The 19,987-nt window shown below is 42.2% G+C and overlaps 1 protein-coding gene across 1 annotated transcript in view; it reads left to right on the forward strand.

Moving 5' to 3' along the window:
• Window positions 1–19,638, forward strand: part of myo1g (myosin IG) — a 45,488-nt gene extending 25,850 nt beyond the window's left edge. Inside the window, exons 21-22 of the mRNA XM_070846744.1 lie at window positions 3,111–3,268; window positions 18,837–19,638. Of these exons, the coding sequence (XP_070702845.1) occupies window positions 3,111–3,268; window positions 18,837–18,999 (321 nt within the window). The 3' untranslated portion in view covers window positions 19,000–19,638. The remainder of the gene's footprint in view (window positions 1–3,110; window positions 3,269–18,836) is intronic.
• Window positions 19,639–19,987: the final 349 nt, after the last annotated feature.

Raw genomic sequence — 19,987 nt, forward strand, 5'->3', positions numbered from 1 at the left:
TTTCTCATAGAAGCAGGCGTCAGTCAGTTTATTGATATGTCAAATGTCATTTATTTGACAAATATAAAATAAAAACACGTATAATTTTCTATACTGTGTTTGTTATGGTTTGCTGTCATTTCTGTCATATCAAATCTGTATATTATGTCCTTTTGGAGTTCATCACTGTGGGGAAAAAAAGTGAAAAGTGAAGTGAAAAGTGAAACAGTAATTGCATGACACAGATCCGTTCACTACTATATAATGTAATGTAATTTCTCTGAAGGTTTGTGTAAAGACCATCAACACCTACATAGTACATGAGGCATCACAGCTGGATGTCCAGCAGTGGTTTTAGAGCGAGGGAGAGAGAGAGAAAGAGAGAGAGAGAGAGAGCTCAAACCTGCCAGAGGGTTAAAAACCATCATTATGCAGCAGCAGAGCGGCTAAAGATAGCTGATGCCATTAAGCTCTGCTGCTCAGACTGAGGGGAATGAGTCTTATCCAGGTCAGAAACAGAGAATAGAGCGGTAAAGAAGCAGTGCAGCTCAGTCCTCACATTGTGCCACCAGACCCGTCGGTACAGAGTCATCAGGTCCGACCGTCGCCACCGAAGGCTTTAATGTCACGCAGGTCACAGACCAGCGTTACGAACACATGGAGCAATGTGACAAAACAACAGAATCGCTTGGGCTCATTTGTGTTTGTGTGAAACTGGTGAACACAAGCCTGAAAACAAAGTCACACAAAACAGCTGACCCTAATAGATTTCTGCCTCTTTTACGTAACATCAAATACTGACACAAGAACTGCTATGGGTGAACTGTGTAGTTGATTAATTAAGCTTTTGGCTGTTGGTTTGACAAAATCTGACACTTTGCACTCTGAGAATGATTAATTCAAAAAGTGATAAAGTAATTATTAATTGCAGCTCTAAAAACAACATATTTTGAATCTATTTAGATGATATAGCCTTGTGCTTACAGCCCAGTACAAAAAGTGTCACACATCAACAAATGATACTCTCTATCAAGAAACTTTAACTTTATTTATGAACACTTTTTACAGTGTTCACAAAGTTCCTTACAGATAACAAACCCAAAATGGCAACAACGAAAATGAAAAAAGAGGTAATATCTGCCATAAAAACTGCAATAATGTCAAAATAAATAAAACCTGCAATGACTAAGTAGCAAAATGTGTCTGTTTATCACATTTTCTGTAAATACAGTGAAACAGTGAGCACAGCTGGGTAACTCGTGCAGCTCTTCTGTCACTGAGGGGACGGGCTGTGCCAGAATGCGGCCTTGACAATGCTGCACGCTGCCGTCCCTGCTGGATTAACCTGTGTGTGCTGGGGGCCGTAAGAGGCTTAGTCCACCCTGTCCCTATCTCCCGTTCCCTCTCTAAAATCTGTGACGCAAATCTCTGTCTCCTGGTCTGTATATCCCTCATACTTTTTGTTTTAAGCTACACGCACTGTATTTTACTTGGGTGTTTATACAGCACATTTTATGCTACTCTGTACTTCCGACACTTTCTACTCCACTACATTTATGCGACAGCTTTAGTTTTTAGTTATTGTATAAATTTAGATTATTAATTTTAAGATAATGACCACCACTTGCTGTATGTTATTATTATACAGCCTCGTACTAAGAAAATCAACAATTTGACACAAAATACTGACTAAAAAATGATTTTAGCAGCAGTATATAAAGTAATTTGAATAAGCTCCACCTTTACCAGCTGTGACGTTGCAGTGTTGCTGCGGTTGCTTGTGCAAAAATCTGAATATTTCTTCCACTCGTCACATTAAATATGTACATCGTTCCAACTGGGTCACACCTCATGATGACTTTCACTTCACTGAACCCACACACGAGCACCGCGGGCTGAATTTCTCTCACCCTACATACTCAGAGCAGAAATAATCCACTGACTTCATTCATGGCCTTATCTTTGATCCAGGATGTACTGTATTAAATTCACAGGTATTATACATTGACGTGATAATCCCTGACATTTTTGTACAAATGAATCTCCAGCACTCTCATATGTGCCACTGAATATCGCTACCGTCATTCAGCCTGTAGTCGGGTCTTGTCCACAGCAGTGGCAGTAGAAGTATTCAGATCTTTTTTTTTTTACTAAACCAAAAATAGCAATGCAGCATTTAAACAATACTGTGTCACAAGTAAAAGTCCTGCTTTCAGAATTAAGTAAAAGTACAGAAGTATTATGAGTAAAATGTACTGAAATGTAGTAAAAGTGTTAAGCAGCATTTTACTTTTGTCTCTGGTCAAACTGGAGCTAATTCTAACTAAATTATATTCTGTTGGGGAGTTTAATGTGTAACAAGGTTTCATATTTTATCATAATTTGTAACTGCAGCTGTCAAGTACCAGACTAGCATTCATGTAACTCAAAATTGTACTTAAGTGTGCTCAAGTTGTGTTTCATCACTCTTGCACAGGAGGCAATAATGTTTTGAATCACTGGAAGCAACAAGAAAGTTTGTTTCTGGCATGAGAGCTTCTGAACAACATTTTAACAAACATTTTAAAACTGTTTGGTGAAGCTGATCTTCAGGGCCGAGACAAGGCAGAAACTATTGTCGGAAAGGTCAACAAACACAAAAACAAGCCTCATGGAGTACTACTGTAGTAACTCACGAGGATTTATATAAATAACCGTTAGTGTCACACTTTCTGTACAACTATAGACAGTGTTTCTCTTATCCTTACGGGGCTGTCTTGACTTCGTGGAAAAATCTGTGTTGTGTTTATGGGAGCAACACTGGAAGTTTCTTTGCTGTAGATGAAGGAAGGTTGTAGAGAATTAAGGAACCAAAATCGTCTTATTTCCCTCCAGGTATCGACCAAAATAACCCAGTACCAAGTAGTATTGAAACTTCTCCAGTCAAGCGATACCTGTGTTCGATCCTTTTTGTACACAGATCTAGAAAAAAAACACAATTTGTATGGTTTTTACTCGCAGCCAATCACAACAAGCGTTGTCCAGAGTGCAGGATGTCAAATAGTAAATACCTGAATACACAAATATCCTTCACTGTGGTCGCACACAGTCTGAGTCTGAGAACCGACTTTGTGGTTTTGTTTGTCCCACAGTTTACAGGAATGAGCGTGACCAGCGGTGTTGACCAGATGGTGGCGCTACACACGTCCTCCCAGGATGACGTGCTGCTGTGTCTGCTGCAAGGGGAGCTGTGCCCCAACCAGGATCGAGTGGGCGAGCTGGTGGGAACGTTGGTGGACTACTTCACACGGTCAGTTCCACAGACAGACGCTGTTTTCTCACCAGGGAAACCTCGGCAGGTTTATCCTGAGGTTTCCTTCCCTCTGTTGGCACTACGGCCTTTGAAGTATCCACATGAGGTGCTCGATAGCTTCAGGGACATCAAGCTTCTCACACTTAGATTTAGGACCTCTGGTAACGATTTCTCTCCACAAAGAGACGGTCACTGCTCCCCATCTGCGACGGTGCAAAGCTGAACAAAGTCCCAAAAGCTCAATCTGGACCAGATCATGAAGATTTATTCTGAAAACAGCCGTCAGAATTTATGGACAGAGCAGGTCGTCCATTAGTGGCAGGGCCGGTAGTTTGATCCCTGCCTCCTCCCATCCACATGTCAAAGTGACCTTGTGTGTGTGTGTGTGTGTGTGTGTGTGTGTGTGTGAACAGATGAATGAGAGGAACATTTTAAAAGCTCTTTGTCTGTTAAGGTAGAAAAGTTCTACATAAGTGCAGTGCAGTTGTAGATATTTCTACAACTCCAATCCTAACAAGAAAAGATGTAGCACTTTGATTTGCCATAGATCAAACTTTTTTTTTGGTCAGTGTGTCACGAGCAAAAAGTTTGTTTTAAGAACACGCAGGCACCGCTCATACCTGACATAAACACGCACCGTGGGTGATCACATGAGGACAGCTCTAAATGCAGGTGTGAGTGCACCTAAGATGCATTGAGGACAAATTCGGTCCGGGCCGTACAATTCCACATAGCAGGTATGTACATACAGCAGGCAACAAGAACAACAGCAGGGAAATTGGATTTTTGTGGATGGAGCCCACATGAAACACGCTGCCTGATTTCCATTTGGGCTGAAGATCCGGTACAACCAAAACCATAAGATTCACAGATTCATATCGCCATTGGACTTCTGCCCAAAGGCTCAGCGGGCAGAACCTGGGATCAGACGATGCCACCACCGGCGCCATCATCCCCCAGACTAATACCCTCACTGAAGCATTTCATACACAGTATAACGATGCATATTTGCATATAAAGCGGAGAAGTGAGATGCAATCACACTGGAGACGCACTCTAATGTCAGGTGTGACATATTGAGAACTGTCATCTTGTGATCGGAGCACCCAAGTGTTAATAAATGCTGGCTATGAACCATATGCAGGTGGGAGGAATGACATCAGCGGTGTGCAGGATTGTTTGGTTTTTTCAGTCAGTCCGACTGAAAGAACCAAACAAACCCTCAGTCACACCTTCAGAGGACTCTCTGGAGTGCAAGAACAGTGTTGTGATTGTTAAATACTAGTACTTCCTCTAGTTCTGCTACATCTAAAGACTCAAGGGTCTTAACCAGCAGCTGAATTAAAACGTTGTTTAATTAAGTGAAGATAAATCAAGATTTTTCTATTTGGTCCGTCTGATGCTATTAATGAAGCTGTTTAATTGACAGTATAGTTTATTTTGGTTGGTTAATAATCACACAAACAAAGAAGAAAAACAGACAACACAAAAATGTAAATTTCAAACAAAACAGTACAAAAACAGGCACTACAGTTTATTGATACCAAAAAGTAACATCAGACTTGACTGGCAGTCTCATTTCAGTGACCATTCAGTTATTAGAATTAGATTTATTAGAATTATAGAAATACAACAGACTGTTTTGCATTAGTCTGGAGCCTTTGTTTGTTAAATTCCTCTCAAATCATTTTAATTTTCTTTCACTTTTCATAACTTCTGGATATTTTCAGGTTGTAGCAGTTTCTGAGTTGCCTTGGTAGTTCTGTAAAGGACAGCAGAGGCGTTTTTCATACAGAAAAATGAAACGTGAATTAGATGAGATAGTGATTAGAAGTTTTTGCTGATGCTGATCATTTGTTTGTTTGTTATAAGATTAGACTGGTTTTCATTAGAGGGAAACACTTCAGCAGCTGATTTCACTCATTAGAAAAGTTTCTGCAGGAAGGAGAATTTAATTAGTGAGATCAGCTGGTGAAGTGATTTTTCGAAGGGAAAACATGCAGCCTCTAGGTGTCACATGCATGAACCACGCAGCCTCAGACCCATTGTTACTGGTCAGAGATCCCGGCTGAAGCAGAGTCCATCAATGCGGCTTAACAATTACGCAAATCATATTCTTGGCATTTATCAGCGTCATAGTTGTCGGTGTCTGCGACCCGCTCTGAATAACTGCTGTGAAATGAATCAGTCACGCTGACATTTATCACATTTATCACTCTGAACCTGATTTGTCAATGCTGTTTATAAAACTGATTCACATCCACGCACATTCATCTCTGCCAGACTTCATTTGAATGGCACAGCCCGCAAGTTTTCACACAGAGCAGACTGTTTTGGTTGTGTCGGTGGGCGTGTGTGTGTGTATAAGTGTGGGTGTGTTGTTTTAAGTCACTCACACAGCACCCAGTCTGCAGTGATTGGTCTCCCAAAGTATTAATCCTCCAAATCCTGCCAGAACCACACTGAGTGACGTAGAAAATGGAAAAAAACACAGAGTAGAGCTTGTCCCCTGGGAGAATTCATTGTGCTTCCGCCAAAATCCATTTTTTTTTTGGCATTTTTAGAGGTCTGACTCATTATTCTGGGATTTTATCTCACAAAAAGGAATTTCATCAATGAGCTTGAAGAGTCTTGAAAACAGGGTCCTCTTATCTGATGTTTCTGAAGCTTTCAGCCACTAATTATGATACAAAATTACATACAATACAAACTAAACTAAACTATCCCCATTTGTTTATTTGGATCCTTGTTAGCTCACAGCCTTTCTCCCAAGAGTTCATATTAAGATCATCACGATAAATCCATAAAATATTCCCAATATTTCCCAAATACAATGTATTTATATATACACATACACATCATACATAAGCCTACAGTGATGACATACACTCAGCTACCAGTTTAATGGCTACACATTGCTTTAATTCATGCAATGCAACAATAGTAATACAACAACCCTGCTGTTTAGCTGTATTGCATTACATTATGAGGTGTTTCTAATATTTTGTCCACCCCACTTAAACAGTGAAGGTAGACAAACTTGAGTTAAACAAAACATAAAATTCTTTAATCTCATGTAGATGTGAAACATGAGATGAGCTGTCAGGTTCCTCATCTGTGTGTTTTTACATCTTATGTTCTCTCACTTATTTTGTTTTTGCTCGGCTCAGAGGTCAGCAGACGTCAGCCGCTCCAGGGTGTGTGTTCCCACTTTTATGAGTCTGTCTGTGTGTGTGTTCAGCTAGCTGATCCCAGATCCCCGGTGAGGCTTTTGTGGGTTTTACGAGTCTTCGACTTTTGGTCTGGGTTTGGTGGGGGTTTGTTTTGGAGAGGGGGGTGTCTGCATCACCGGGGTCCCTGCAGCAGCTGCGCGGCTCTGGTTGGGGTGCGGCGGGCGTCGCAGAGGAGAGTCAATCACAGGGAGTCAGTTTCTGCCCTCCGCCTGTCTTTGTGCCACCATCTGCGGTGAATGGAGGGGGTCACGACCTCTACCAAGCTAGCTATAGAAAGACCGATGAGACAAAGTCAGGGGCGAGCTGTGTAAGTGTGTGAGCATGTGCAACGGGGGAGAAGAGGGTGAGAGGAGGATGACAACACACAAACACACTCCTCTTGTGCTTCCTTCTGTCAGGAAGTTAAATCCCACACTACGAGAGTCACGCGCACGTCATTTTACTTCATGAGGTTTGGAGAATGGTCAGGGGAGGAAGCCGTCAATGGGTCGATTGTGACTCCTGCTGTTTTTCTCTCATCTCCCCATTTCAAACATGAGAGTGGATCTGTGAGTGTTTACAGTTTAGCGTGTGTGTGTGTGGCTCAGTGAGTTGTACAAAACTGGGTCAGCGAACGCAGCGTTAGAGGCACAAGGTAAAATCTGACTTCAAAGCCACTCCGTGTTGTCGGTGAGGTCGGCAAAGACAAGCTGTCTGGTTTTCTGTCATGTCACATCCGTCTCTCGTTCCCTCGGCAGAGCGCATTCCTCCGCTCGCTCCTCTTCATCCGTCGCTCTTTCCTGTACGAACCCCCCTCATCCTCTCATCCCTGTCTCTCTCCTGCTTTCTCTTCCTGTCACCTGGGTCTGAGCTGTCAGCATGAATGAGGCGTGTGTGCGTGCTTGTTTGTGTGTAGGTATGTTGTTTACTGAGAGAAAGATTGTGTGTGTGTGTGTGTGAGTGTGTGTGTGTGTGTGTGTGTGTGTGTTTGGGGGGGGTTGTACTCATGGACCATCTGCTGGGACAGCTGGGGGAGTATGAGTGAGCTAAAGGCAGGATTTAGGGTATGATCTGCCCCGGCCTTAAAAGATCGAGGAGGATTCTTTACTTAAAAGGCAATTTGGGGATTTTATTATCTTATCGATCACTGACTCCTTTCAGAATAGAGGTTTCTAGAAGAGCTGTTCATTTGTCCCTTTTTCAAGCACATGTAGAAGTTTACATTTACAATACAAATACAAGCCCAATTTCTCTGTCCAGTCAAATACATATATTGGCAGAGTTATACAATATATTATGGCTGATTCAAACTAGATTGGGAACCACTGAACTAAACTATTAACTGTATTTAAAGTAGATCCAATAAGCTCAACCTCATTCAACAGAAATGAAATATATACGCTGATGTATCAGCATTAGCAATCATTATCAATCAGTTTCTCTGCCAAATGATCCCCATAACTTGTGATAACTTAAGTGGTTTTGACTGATAATACATTACTACTTTTAATAAAGTAGGATTTTGCAGAACTTTATGGTTAATTTGTTATGGAGTATTTTTAGATGTTGGTACTTTTATTCAAGATCTCTGTTGTGTTGTGTCCCTGCTGACGGTTTTCACTGTTTTTCTTCATCTGAACATCACATTCCCCCCCTTTTTTTTGATTTTGCACTTGAAGTTTCATCATCATGTCGTCATCAAACTTGCCTTAGCAGGGATAGGCCATCATTTTCGAATGTTAAATTATAAATAATTGAATCATTTATACGGCTAGCGTCTTGTTTTATATATATTTTCCTCTGTTTTTAACTGGCAATTAGTAGTACACCCGTCCGGAGCAGTAGCTTAATACAGGGTGTTGGGATGAAACCAGGTCTCTGTAAAGAAGAGCACAAATAGTCTCTGATTCCCTTTTCATCCAGCCAATCTTCCCGCAACCGGACTCAAGCTAGGAGCAGCCTTGAGTTCTAGCTGAGGCTGACTTATGGGCAGGTAATATATGTTTCAACAATAAAGGCAAAAAAATATATAAATAAAAGATAATGAAATGTAGCAAAGTTTGATTGAGCTACACCGGGGTATTCATATAATCTTCGAATAGTTCACAGTAAGTATGAAATAGTATTTTGGTTTGAAATGTCAGCCCCCAAGCCATAGTAACCTTTTACTCGCAACTCAGCAAAAATTTGAGGAAACTGTACACTGCTCCTGCCGTCTCTAGCAGACCAACCACTACTATGTGATGGAAGCCGCTTGTGATTTTTCTTGTGAATCGCCACCAACACCAGTTTGTAAAACTAAAGAATACCGCAGACACCAAGGCTTTCATCAGTGGGCTACAGGCTTAGTCACCATGTTGGAAATAGATAAAAAGACTGAAAATCTTCACGATTATAACTTAAAGTACAGGATCTGAATGCTTCTTCCATCACTGCAGCATTGTTCTTATGTTCTTAATTCGTTTCCTTAATATTCCTCTCCCTTATTCTGTTTTCTCTCATTTCTACTCTCCTCCTCTGCACTTTATTTGTTTTCATTTACTCAATCTCTTCCTTCGAGCCTCTCCAGCATTTTCTCTGCTCCTCTAAATCAGCACTTTCGTTTATGAATATGGAAAGACCTGGGACGGTGTTGCAATAATAGCAAGCTTCTGGGTCACCCCTCCCCTCCCTGTGTAACAACAAAATGAAGAGGAAAAAAAAAAAAGCAGATTTCATTAACCTCAAAGCATGCACGAGCAGTCTTGTGATGTGTCTTTAATGACCAAAGACGCACAGAGAGCTGTTACTGATGTCGAAGGACTTGTTGACTTTCTTGTTTGACTGACCTTGTTGGACATCAACAGTTTGTCAGTTCGAGTAGGCGTGAGCGAACTCGGCCCTCTCTATTCTAAAATCACTTTTTAGGTCGTGAAAGGCGTCATCCTACGCCTGAAATAGCTTCCTCTGTCTCTCTGCCTCCCCTCTTTTTTTTCTCCCTCTGTGGCTGTCCTCAATGTGTTCGTCTCTCAGTCGGTCCTGCCGGACGGAGCAACAGGAGAGGCAGCTTGTGCTCTGAACTCTCCTCTGTCGGCTTGTCCCCTCTGCTCACTTTGTGTCCCTCGTTTCATGTCTGTTTTTATGTTTTTTCCACTCCATAGCTTCTAATCTGGTTCTAGTTCTGGCTTCATATATGGCACGGGATCAGCGCCTCTGCAGTTTTGATCATATGGAGAGTAACTATGGCAACAGCTTTTAACCCAGGTGGAAGTAAATAGTGTATATTAACACTGACCTATTTCCTTCTCAGTCCCCATAGAGCCGGCTGGTCATGTGGTTCAGTCATTTAGCCACAAAGTCCAGCCTGAATGTAGCTGTTGATTACAGCCGGTCTGTATCAAGCAGGCTTGTTATCATCTGCAGCGTGTGACTGTCTGTGAATAATTCAACCTCTGTGCAAAAAAATATCTTGTTTTTATCATTTATAACATAAATCTTCATGGCATACAGGCCTATTAGAGACTAGTATCTATAAGTAGAGCTAGCAGTCTTTCTGTGTCCGTCTTTCACAGTTTTCATGCATAAATGAATAATATTTAGGTCACATAGTACAGTCTGGCATAAAGAAACTGCACTGTATATTTTTGTAAATAAAAGAAAATGTCCAACTTTAAGACCGGTTAGCTGAATTTTTACCATGTGATTCTGCATAATTAAGTAAATATTGCCACTTATTGCATCAAAATAATTGCTGCAGTAATGATTTCATACATTTTTCAGTCTTAGCAGCACAATAACTCTTCTACAGTTCTCCCGTTCGTTACTTTCGCAGTGTGTATGTGCTCTCAAGCTGCAGCCAAACTACAATGAACTGTCGCAAAAATACAATGCAAATGATTTCTCCCATAGTAGGATTTTCTGCCTCTTCCACTACATATTTAGATATGTTGTTCTTCACTTTTAATAGTATAAAATCGTTCTGTCAGTCGTTCATTACAGAATTAAGTCAAGGTTCCTCCTGCACCACATGGCTCTGCTCATCTGACGCCGTTCCTGAGCTCACAAACATGAACATGACTCTAAATTCCTCTACATGAGGAGTCTGGGGAGATGGAGGAAGTTCAGGAACTTCAACTACACCATCTTAAACAAGACAAGAGAAAAATTGACCCTCACAGTTGTTCAATTGCACACAAAAGGAGTTTTATGGTCACATGTTCCACATCCTGCCTCTAACACTAGATGGTTCAAGCAAACATGTGCTGCTCATTTCGTCTTCATACACCGAAACCAAGCACTGCATCGTCACTGCTACACCACTGACAGTGGGTGTATGACAGACTTACAAAAGCCCCATTCAGGCAGGATTAATTTTACAGGAGGAGGTGGGTAAGAGAATATTTCTCTTCCTTCCTTCAATAAAAGTTGTCCTTCCGGATGGCATTTTAGAAACTGGCAAATTACAAGAGCTGTTAGGGAAAACCATGTGACCTTCATCACAGGCGGATTTAGTACTGTATTTGAAATTAATATCATTGTCCGGTAATTATTTAGGTTTATTTAGAAAAACCACAGACATACACACTTCAGACAGGATTAAAATCACCGATCAGCAGGTAATATTGAAATTAGCTAGGTGGATAAGTTGTGGTTGGAGGTTACTGGGATTTTTTTCACTGTCTTGGTTGGCATTAGCTTAGCATTTTTTCTAGCGTTACCCAACACTAAGCTACTGGCTGTGTCTGAAGTTCCTTACCAACATGCTATTTAGTATGCTAAACTAATAGTAAGTGACTAGCATACTATTACAGGCCAGGTCTTATTTTAGAAGCACTTTTTGTCGTAGTGGTTGAAATTCCCAGCCCGACAGCAATCAATAAATGAAAGAGTTTGACAAAATATAGAAAACAACCTGGTGTCTGTGGCTGTCACAGGACTGTTATAAACTGGTCCAATCCAATGAAATGACTGGATGGCCGACCTGCCTGTCTACCTACTACGCCTGCCTGCCTGCCTGCGTACACACTGCAAGTGCACACATTACGCGTGGCCGTAGTCTCCCAGAAGGCTAAAGCTATTGAGATAGTCGCACAGGAAGGGTGGAGAAATTGAGGCCAAAATTTAATTCTCGGCTCAGTGTGGTAGTAACTGTCACTAGTTACCAGGACGAAGCGCACACACACTGAGCCGAAGAATGATAGACCGCCACAGATTGTCGATTAGTCAGCAGCACAAAGCATAGCCTCTGAGCCCAGTTAGTAGTTGCTATCAAGCCCCCAGGAAGTGTGCCAGACTTTGAAACCAATTTTACATAGTGGCCAAGCCGTGGAATTACAATAATTGCATCCGTCACATGATGCCATGGGACCCAAAAAGACTTTTTTCCATAGACTTACATTGTGAAAGAGACGCCTGTATATCTGTAGGGGGGTATTATCGGTTGGATATTTCCAGCTACTCATGCTAGTTCCTCCATCGTTGCAGACTCTGCCTTTACTGGGGAGAGGGGTTTTATTTTATATGGTGTGTAAAATATTCTAAATGAATAACAATGTTGAAATTGAAAAGTCTGGAGTTTATTTTTACAACTCTCTGCTATGACAGAGTGAGTGAAGTACTGAAAAAAGGTATTGTTTAGTCCCCAGCCCTAACTGTACTGAAGTGCTTTATCATATTTAGTTGATGCAATTATGTCGGGGTAGGATGATGTTTTTCATTCAAAACATCTGCCAGTGAACATGATTATCAGCTTTTTCTATGACTCAGTCGTATTTAACCATGTGTATTGTACTGACTGATTATGTTGATGCTCATGAAATCAATGAAGCCGTTTCCCAGGTGAAACCAATTTCACAAGAAGGTCCAGGCGGACATAAATGGTGCAGAGGGGGTGATTTGTTGTAGAGGAAACATTTAGTACTATGATTGGATGAGTGGGAGACATGAAGCGTTTAGCAAAAGACTCAAAGACGGTGAATACATTATATTTCCCCAGTGAACTCATTCCCTCAAGTTTACATCAAAGACCTCAGCTGTGAAGGAGCAGATTTTATAAAGACGTCCTGACAGTGCCTCCCGCTCGGTTGTTAAATCTCTGGGACTTTCTGTTCGAGCGTCTCAAAGCCTCCTGGGTGCACTCTCAGAGTTGGCTACTGACCTCGAAACTGCACCAGCATCAAAAGGCCTCTTTGTGGATTCAAACGGCGCACACGTGCTGCCTCTAAATCGACCTCAAAGTGCAACAATGGATTCCTCAGCAACATTTTCACTTTAAAGTACCACACAGTGATTCATCAGTAAAAAAAAAACCCACATTTGGCTGTTTGGAACCACACGATGAGTTCAATAACAGCCATCACTAAAAGGCGCCTGTCCAAAGACTTGCCCTGCGGTGGAACAAATGTTCCTCCTGCATAAAAACCCCTGATAACGTTCGACCATCTTCCCTCATTGATAATCGATTTGATGAGACGCTCGCCTCTTCGTCTGTGTGCTCCCTCACTGACTCACTGTTAAACTGATTTTCTTTCGCCTCAGAAACGTGTCGGTGGTCTCGAGAATTAATCAAAGGAAATTATTGGCGACAGTGCTTTCAAAGTACATCACACTTGATGACACACATTTATGATTCAAGTCATGTGCGTGCACGAGACCACAGTGTGTATTTTGCATCTTAAATCGTATCTGTACCATGTATAGAAATCCCTCTACATGCGTTCCCCCGTGCTGTCGTTACAGTGTGACTCATTCTTCTCCCTATAACAACCCCTGAGGAGACTCAAGACGCAGGGTGCAGCTGGTTCAAATAGGCCCACTGTTTCTGATGACGCTGATGGTGATTAATATGGATCAGTGATCAACACTGTGATGCCAAAGCGAACCCTGCGGGTTGATCCGCTCCCCACCTGCCCAACTTCCTCACACTCGTGGAATTAAGTGGCCTCGGCCCACGTTGCCGCCGCCGCAGACGCTGCTGTTGCCTCAGTGATAGTTGCCAGGCAGCTGAGGAAGTGCTAATTGAAAAAGTGCTAAAGATTGCAAGGAGGAAATTGCAGGCTTGTGTCAACCAGGTGCAGGTGGGTGGGATGGAAGAACGAGGGGCTCTGGGATGGAGGAGAAGCTACAGGTGAGTGCAAGACAGCTTCCTGTTGTAGTCCTTCTTCTCATATCTGTCCTTACAGTACAAGGCTACAGTCAGTTGCTGGCTAGCTTAGCTTAGCATGAAGAGTGGAAAGTGGAAGACCGCTAGCCGGTCAAAGAGTAACAAAGTCCACCCACCTGCATCTCTAAAAGCTTTGTCATTCTGTTGTGTCATCGGGAATCTTAAAGTTTCCACCTCACATGACTGATCGATGATGGGGGGGCCACACATTAAGATCTTTCACCAGGAGGACTCTGTCTGGTCTCCAAGAATATTGTATTCAAGAAAACACAGGAGAGAAGATCTAAATTTTCCTCCATTTCGTGGATCCAAAAAGTCTGCAGAGCTTTTCTTGTTTTCTGGCTGCTGCCACAGTTTTCTTTCTTCAATCCATCTCGACTACTCCCCTCCCCCTGCTCATGTCTGCTCCTATTGTCTATAACTCGTCGCATGGCTCCCCAGCTCGCCCAGATATTGAGCCTGCTTGATATCCTCCGGACCTCTGCGATGGCATCTTTGAACGGTTCACACATTGCAATTGAGCACTGAAAAACTGTTGGTGGTTGAGGCTACAATCTTGTAGTGTGAACTCGGCATAAAGCTTGCCAATTACAAATAAATATGAAATATGAAACTGGCAATGAACCGGCTGTTTAGATATGTCTTGACTCTGAACTGGAAGTTGCTATTCCTAGCCAAGAAAAGCACAACTGGAAGTTTTTCCAGTGGGGAATGAATGCATTTTAGTGCACAATACTACAGCAGAGTTTGAAATGGGAAGAAGTCGCATTGAGACACATTGATTATGTGGATACAGCAAGTGAGCGTGAGTCTTAAATAACACTGTACATGCCTCTGCAGAGGCAGGTGGAAAAAGCGCAATAGGAACAGATTTCCATTGACACGTCTCGTAATAGCTGAGAACAATACCTGTAACTGTGCTTTTAGCTTCCAACAATGGTGACTGTGCTAGCCTGAGAAAAAACTTTGTCACTGTTCACAGCAACCAAACGTGTAAATCAAAACCAAAAGAAACCTTGAGCGCTGACAATTTGACCTAAAGCAAAGCAGTCAGTGTCACTTGCAGCATGTCGTTTACTTATTATTCCTTAAATAAAAAATGCCAAAAACATCTCACGATAAAACTTAAAAATCTTTGATGGAAATAAAAGCATCAGACGTCATAATTGTTTAATCCAAGTAATGGATCTAAACCTAAAAAGTGGTGTCAGCACCTGTGAAAGAAAGACAGAGTAAATGGGTTAAAAAGGTTCAAAGGACACATTTATTTATCTTTTTATCCTGAAGCCCTCATAGCTAAATTAGATAAGCAGGTGGGTTGTGAGTGCCTTTCAACACAGATTGACCTTAAGATTAAGGTAGGGTTAAACTTAAGTGACTTAAAGGATAAACCTGGGCCCTATTTCTACAAATGTTGGGTTCAAAATGACTGGTTAGTAAAAAAAATCCCCACAGAGATACACCTGTAAGATACTCTTTGTTTAACGAGGAGCCGCTCTCTTCAACGCCACAAGACTTCATTAACAAAAACAGTAATTTTGCGTCAGAGTTGCTCGTCTAGTTGCTGTAAATTTGGTGTTTTAACACATTAGTTTGGATGTGAGCGAACCTTTTACAACACTAAAGTCAGACAATAACACAAACAAACCAATTAAGGCAGCGGTAGAAAGCATGAATAGGGCCCAGGTTTAAAAATACCAGAGTTATCCTTTAAGGTTGTTGGATGCAAACCTTAGTGTCCGGTATAAAAAACAAATCCTTCACCCAGCGTCCTGCCTCAGAGGTTTGGCAGCACCGTAACAACATCATGTCACTCCCACCTTTGTTTTTGAGATTCACGTGATTATCAGACAACTTGTCTAAAAGGTTTAAAGACATCACAGATGCTGTTGTTGTTTCTGTCTTGGAAAACTTGTGGTTGTCGTACATACATACATACATACATGTGAAGTCTGCACGGTGACTTCCATCGCTCTTGTTTACCACCCAGCTGTGACTGAACAGAAGCACTCTCGTGAGGTGTGAAGCCATATTCAGCCGGCTGTATTTAATCGTTGCCATGGACAATCCCAGCCTCCACAGTCCTCAGCTCTCTCCCTACATTTCTGCATCACAGGCCTTCACGGTGGATCATCCACCATCCTCAGGCGCAGCCGGAGGCTTTCCTCAACACGCACTCTGCTGGTGTCTGGTTTCACATGTGGTAGCCAGAGTGATGAGATCAGTATCACACAAATCAAAACCCCGCAGAGGTCAGTGGGTTTCCGCGTCGGGTTTGTCACAGTCCCAGTCGGGCCGGACAGCTGGTTTACAGCGTTCAGGGAGGCGGGGTTTGGGTTTGACGAAGGGCCAAGGGGGACTTTGAAAAAAAGAAAGCAAGGCCACACCTGTTGGAGTGACTTTGGATGAGCAAAGACACACATTTGGAAACGTTCAGCGACTGAGTTCAAATTCTTTTAGCATTAAGCAAATAAAGTGGCAGCTTACAGAGAAATTCATAAGCTTCCTACACAAACTGATATTTTGATCATTTCATAATATTGTTATTTACCCCAAATGATTTGCAGCTTGCATGTTTCGATCCAGAGTGACAGGTTAGAGTTATTTTTTTAATGTAATTTATTAAGAAACATGTCTCTCTTTCTCTCTCCAATTGTCTGCTTCCACGCTCGTCATGTCTCGCATGTAGACACCCAGTGCGCAGTAGGACGGTGGAAAGAGACAAAGGGTCAGATTTAGTGAGGCTTTTGTGCCAGATGTGACGTTTTCTGCCCCAAATACATGTGCTATATTTATGATTACACATGTCATTTGTGTGAGTGTCTGCAAGGTGCGTCCGTCTCCTCATTGCATATGCAATAATCGCAAAATAATAGAGGGAGACATGTATTATGTATTTAGGTGGATTTACTGAGGTCACACTATTTACAGTTTTGTAAACACGGTGCAGATGGGATTTACAAGAGCCACAAGGAAGATTGTAGCTCAGCACAAAGGCTGGAAGCACGCGGGTAAAAGTTAGATTTGATGAAAAGACGCAGAATATAAAGACTTCCTGGTTGTTTACATGATTGTTGTTTGCTCAGTTAGTAAAAATGTCTGAAAATGATTTATTTACTCTGAGGACAGGACTCTATCCAGTGTGTTTATCATTGAGCAATGAGTGTCTGTTTCTGTCTCTACACTTTCATTTCAAAAAGGACCTTTGACAGAACTTGGTTAACTCATTCTCCTGCCGCTTGTCTTTGTGTTAGCTAGGCTAAACATGTTCGAACAGGTTGTGATTAAAAACAGAGAAATTACTCCTCCGATAAATTGGAAAAGTCACTCAATTGCTGTTTTGTGAAGAGTTAGATGAAATGATTGATATCCGTGTCATCTCTGTTACGACACAGAGGTAGCTCCGTGAAATTTGTAGCCTGGCATAGCACAAAGAGAGGAAGTGGGCAACCTGTCACAACCACCACAATACTAAGATAGATATTAGATATAGATTACAGAACGGTCTAAATTAAATGTGGGACAGTTCCTCTATTTCATACTGTACATTAGTCAGATTGATCTGTATTTGTAAATGTTAATGTATGTGCAGTATGACTCTTTTTTTAATGCCAAAACCAATAAATAAAGTTAAAGAAAAATGACACAACAGGCACAGAAAGTACCAATAATATATAATATTCTAATAAAATAGTTATTAAAGTGATGACTCCACTCTCAACTCGTATCTCAACTGGGCGTGTACACTTTATTTCTGAGCTTATTGTTGTTCAGTGTATGTTCACTACATATTTTGAGTCTAGAGTGTGATTTGTGAGAGTTTTTTAGTCCTGTCTCTGCTCTCAGATTTTCGTCGGTCTGATGCACTCACCTGGTGTGTGTTTATCTACCGTACTAAACCAGATTTCCAGCCCTATTGCATAACAGCAGAAAATTATATAATCTGCACAAACAAAGTTCACCTTTGAAACGTGGGACTTCATCTGCTGTGATTTTCATCCATGTTTTTGAGGGGGACCAGTCAGTCTGGGGAGAATAAGGCACTATTGGTTACGTTAGCTTGTTCTTGCCAAAGTAGGCAGGCACTTGCCAAGTTGGCTTATATGCACGAGCCAGCGCTGCTTATCAGTCACATTATCAACATTCAAAGGTGTCCACAAATAGCTGTTTGGCAAATATTGTTCTGCATCTGCTTTCTAAAGCCCTCATGTTGGCTTCAAACAAAGTGCGTCCACCGGCAGAGACACAGGAAGCCAATCTGAAAACATTCACAGGAGAAATATCCTCACAAGCAGGAGTATCAGTCGTGGGCTTCAGGCTGTGACGTAGGTACGCACACTGCAGAGGCCGAGCCATGTGCCAGACTGGTGGGCTCACCCCGGCCAGGCCGAGGCTGCAGGTCCCCTAAAGGCCGAGAGGAAGCAGCGACTTCACGGTGGATCATCTTCAGCTGACTGTGCAGCCACGCGTACGTGTCCCAGCTGTCAGCAGAAGGATCGGGTGTGTGACACCGAAGCACCTGCACTCTGAACGCGGCTGTGATTGGTCGAAGTCGTCCAGCGATGGCGTGATCAATGACAAACTTTGTGGTTTTGTGTTTGTGGCTCTGGTGTTTGTGAGGCACAAATATCATCACGTGGCCGATGAGAGGAGACAAATTATCACTGTGGAGCTGTTAAAGATGGGTAATGGCCTTCAAACACACCTGTCAGTTTTAAAGGCTAAAGTGCGCCAGGGGCGTCTGCGTCGTGTTCCGGTTGCGTCATGGATGCCGGCGCCCGCTCTAGTCAATGCTTTAAAACTCAGCATCCCAGAAACCGCTCCGCTCCACTAAAGATGCATGCCTGGTCTATTTTCAACCAGTCTGGTCAACCAGCACAGCGCAGACAGACAGACAAACAAATGGCAAAGATAATCCGTTTTCAAAATAAAAGACCCCCCGTGCAGACTTTCAATCGTATGTTCCACCACCCCATCAATATTATTTTAGAATCGATGGCACCAGGCCAGACATTAACCAGTCAGAGGGTTTTTGTTCGACTAGAGGTTTGTCTTGGATGCAACAAAGCAGTAAATACACACAAGAAACACATTTAAAACAAACAAAATACAAAACATAGCTTGGACGTGGTGATTAGTTCCTACTCTGGATGACGTATTGCTGATCTGATCGACAGTAAAACAAAAATGTGTTTGTGTTTTTCTTTTTCAGCGTAAAAAAACTCCAGTTTTCCGTGAAGGTTTGCCGTTCGGCCGTTCAGCTTCACATGCGGGGCAAACCAAAGAGCGTCGCCGTAGAAAGCAAGCCCGGCCAGACCAACGCAGATTTCAAGAAGAGCCGAGACGGTTTCATCCTGCTCGTCCCGGGTAAATAACAGTGTGTCACCTCGAACCACCAACAGTTTGACCTGGACGAGACCTGGTCCCTGGACAGAGAGACGCTTCGATATCTGAACTGGCAAAATATCACTGAGGTTCACGTAAACGACAAAGAGGAGGTATGCAAACATGCCGGGACTGCCAACAGCTGTTTACTAGTGAGGGTTCTATTTTTCTTAAAGGTTTTAAAGCATCAGAGTTGCTGGCAGCCTGCTTTCTCAATCCTGAGCTGTAGGACGCTCATCGGACAATTACAGAAGAGACAAATAACTTTGGAAGAAACTTTGAGACATTAGGAGGTTTATAGGTTTGTGTAGAGACGCAGGACGCAGTTTCCGTACATACATGTGTGATACTGTCTTTAAGTTTGCTGTTACATGAGATATTTGTAAAAGATTGAGCAGAAAAACAGAAGTAAATGCACTTTTTGAATGACAAATTGTACATTACAATGCATAAAAACAACCAAGACAAAACAAACCAAATATATTTTTGTACACTGAAGTCTTTTTGTGCCTTGTTTCATGCTGTCGCTTTAAAAAAAGGGCAAACTGTGACAATTATTCCACGACAGAAGAAATAAAAAGGGGAAAGAGAAACCAGACAGTGGAGGAAAATAAATTATTTAAGATGAACTTAGGCGAGTTCTGTGTGTTAATTTGCCTCTAATGCTTTGCCACATGAATAGACAGTGTGTCTGTAGACATATTTTCATTATACAGTGATTACAATATTTCTCTAAAGGTTCTTTGGGGCTTTGAAGGAGAACTAAAGACATGAAAATATGAATGAAGGAGGTCAGGAGCCTTTCAGTGGAGGGTTTCCTGTACAAATACAGACTATTTCCAGTATCAGTTGAAGTTCTGGTGTTTGTATGAGCTGTTCTGAACAGCAGCGATCACTGAGCTATTTCCTCTGTTGTCCCCTCAGTGTCCTCTGGATCAGATCAGCTGGGCTGATAAACACACGGACGCTGCAGAGTTC

Source organism: Pempheris klunzingeri, chromosome 16, assembly GCF_042242105.1.
Source record: "Pempheris klunzingeri isolate RE-2024b chromosome 16, fPemKlu1.hap1, whole genome shotgun sequence".
In the NCBI taxonomy this organism is placed as follows: Eukaryota; Metazoa; Chordata; class Actinopteri; order Acropomatiformes; family Pempheridae; genus Pempheris; species Pempheris klunzingeri.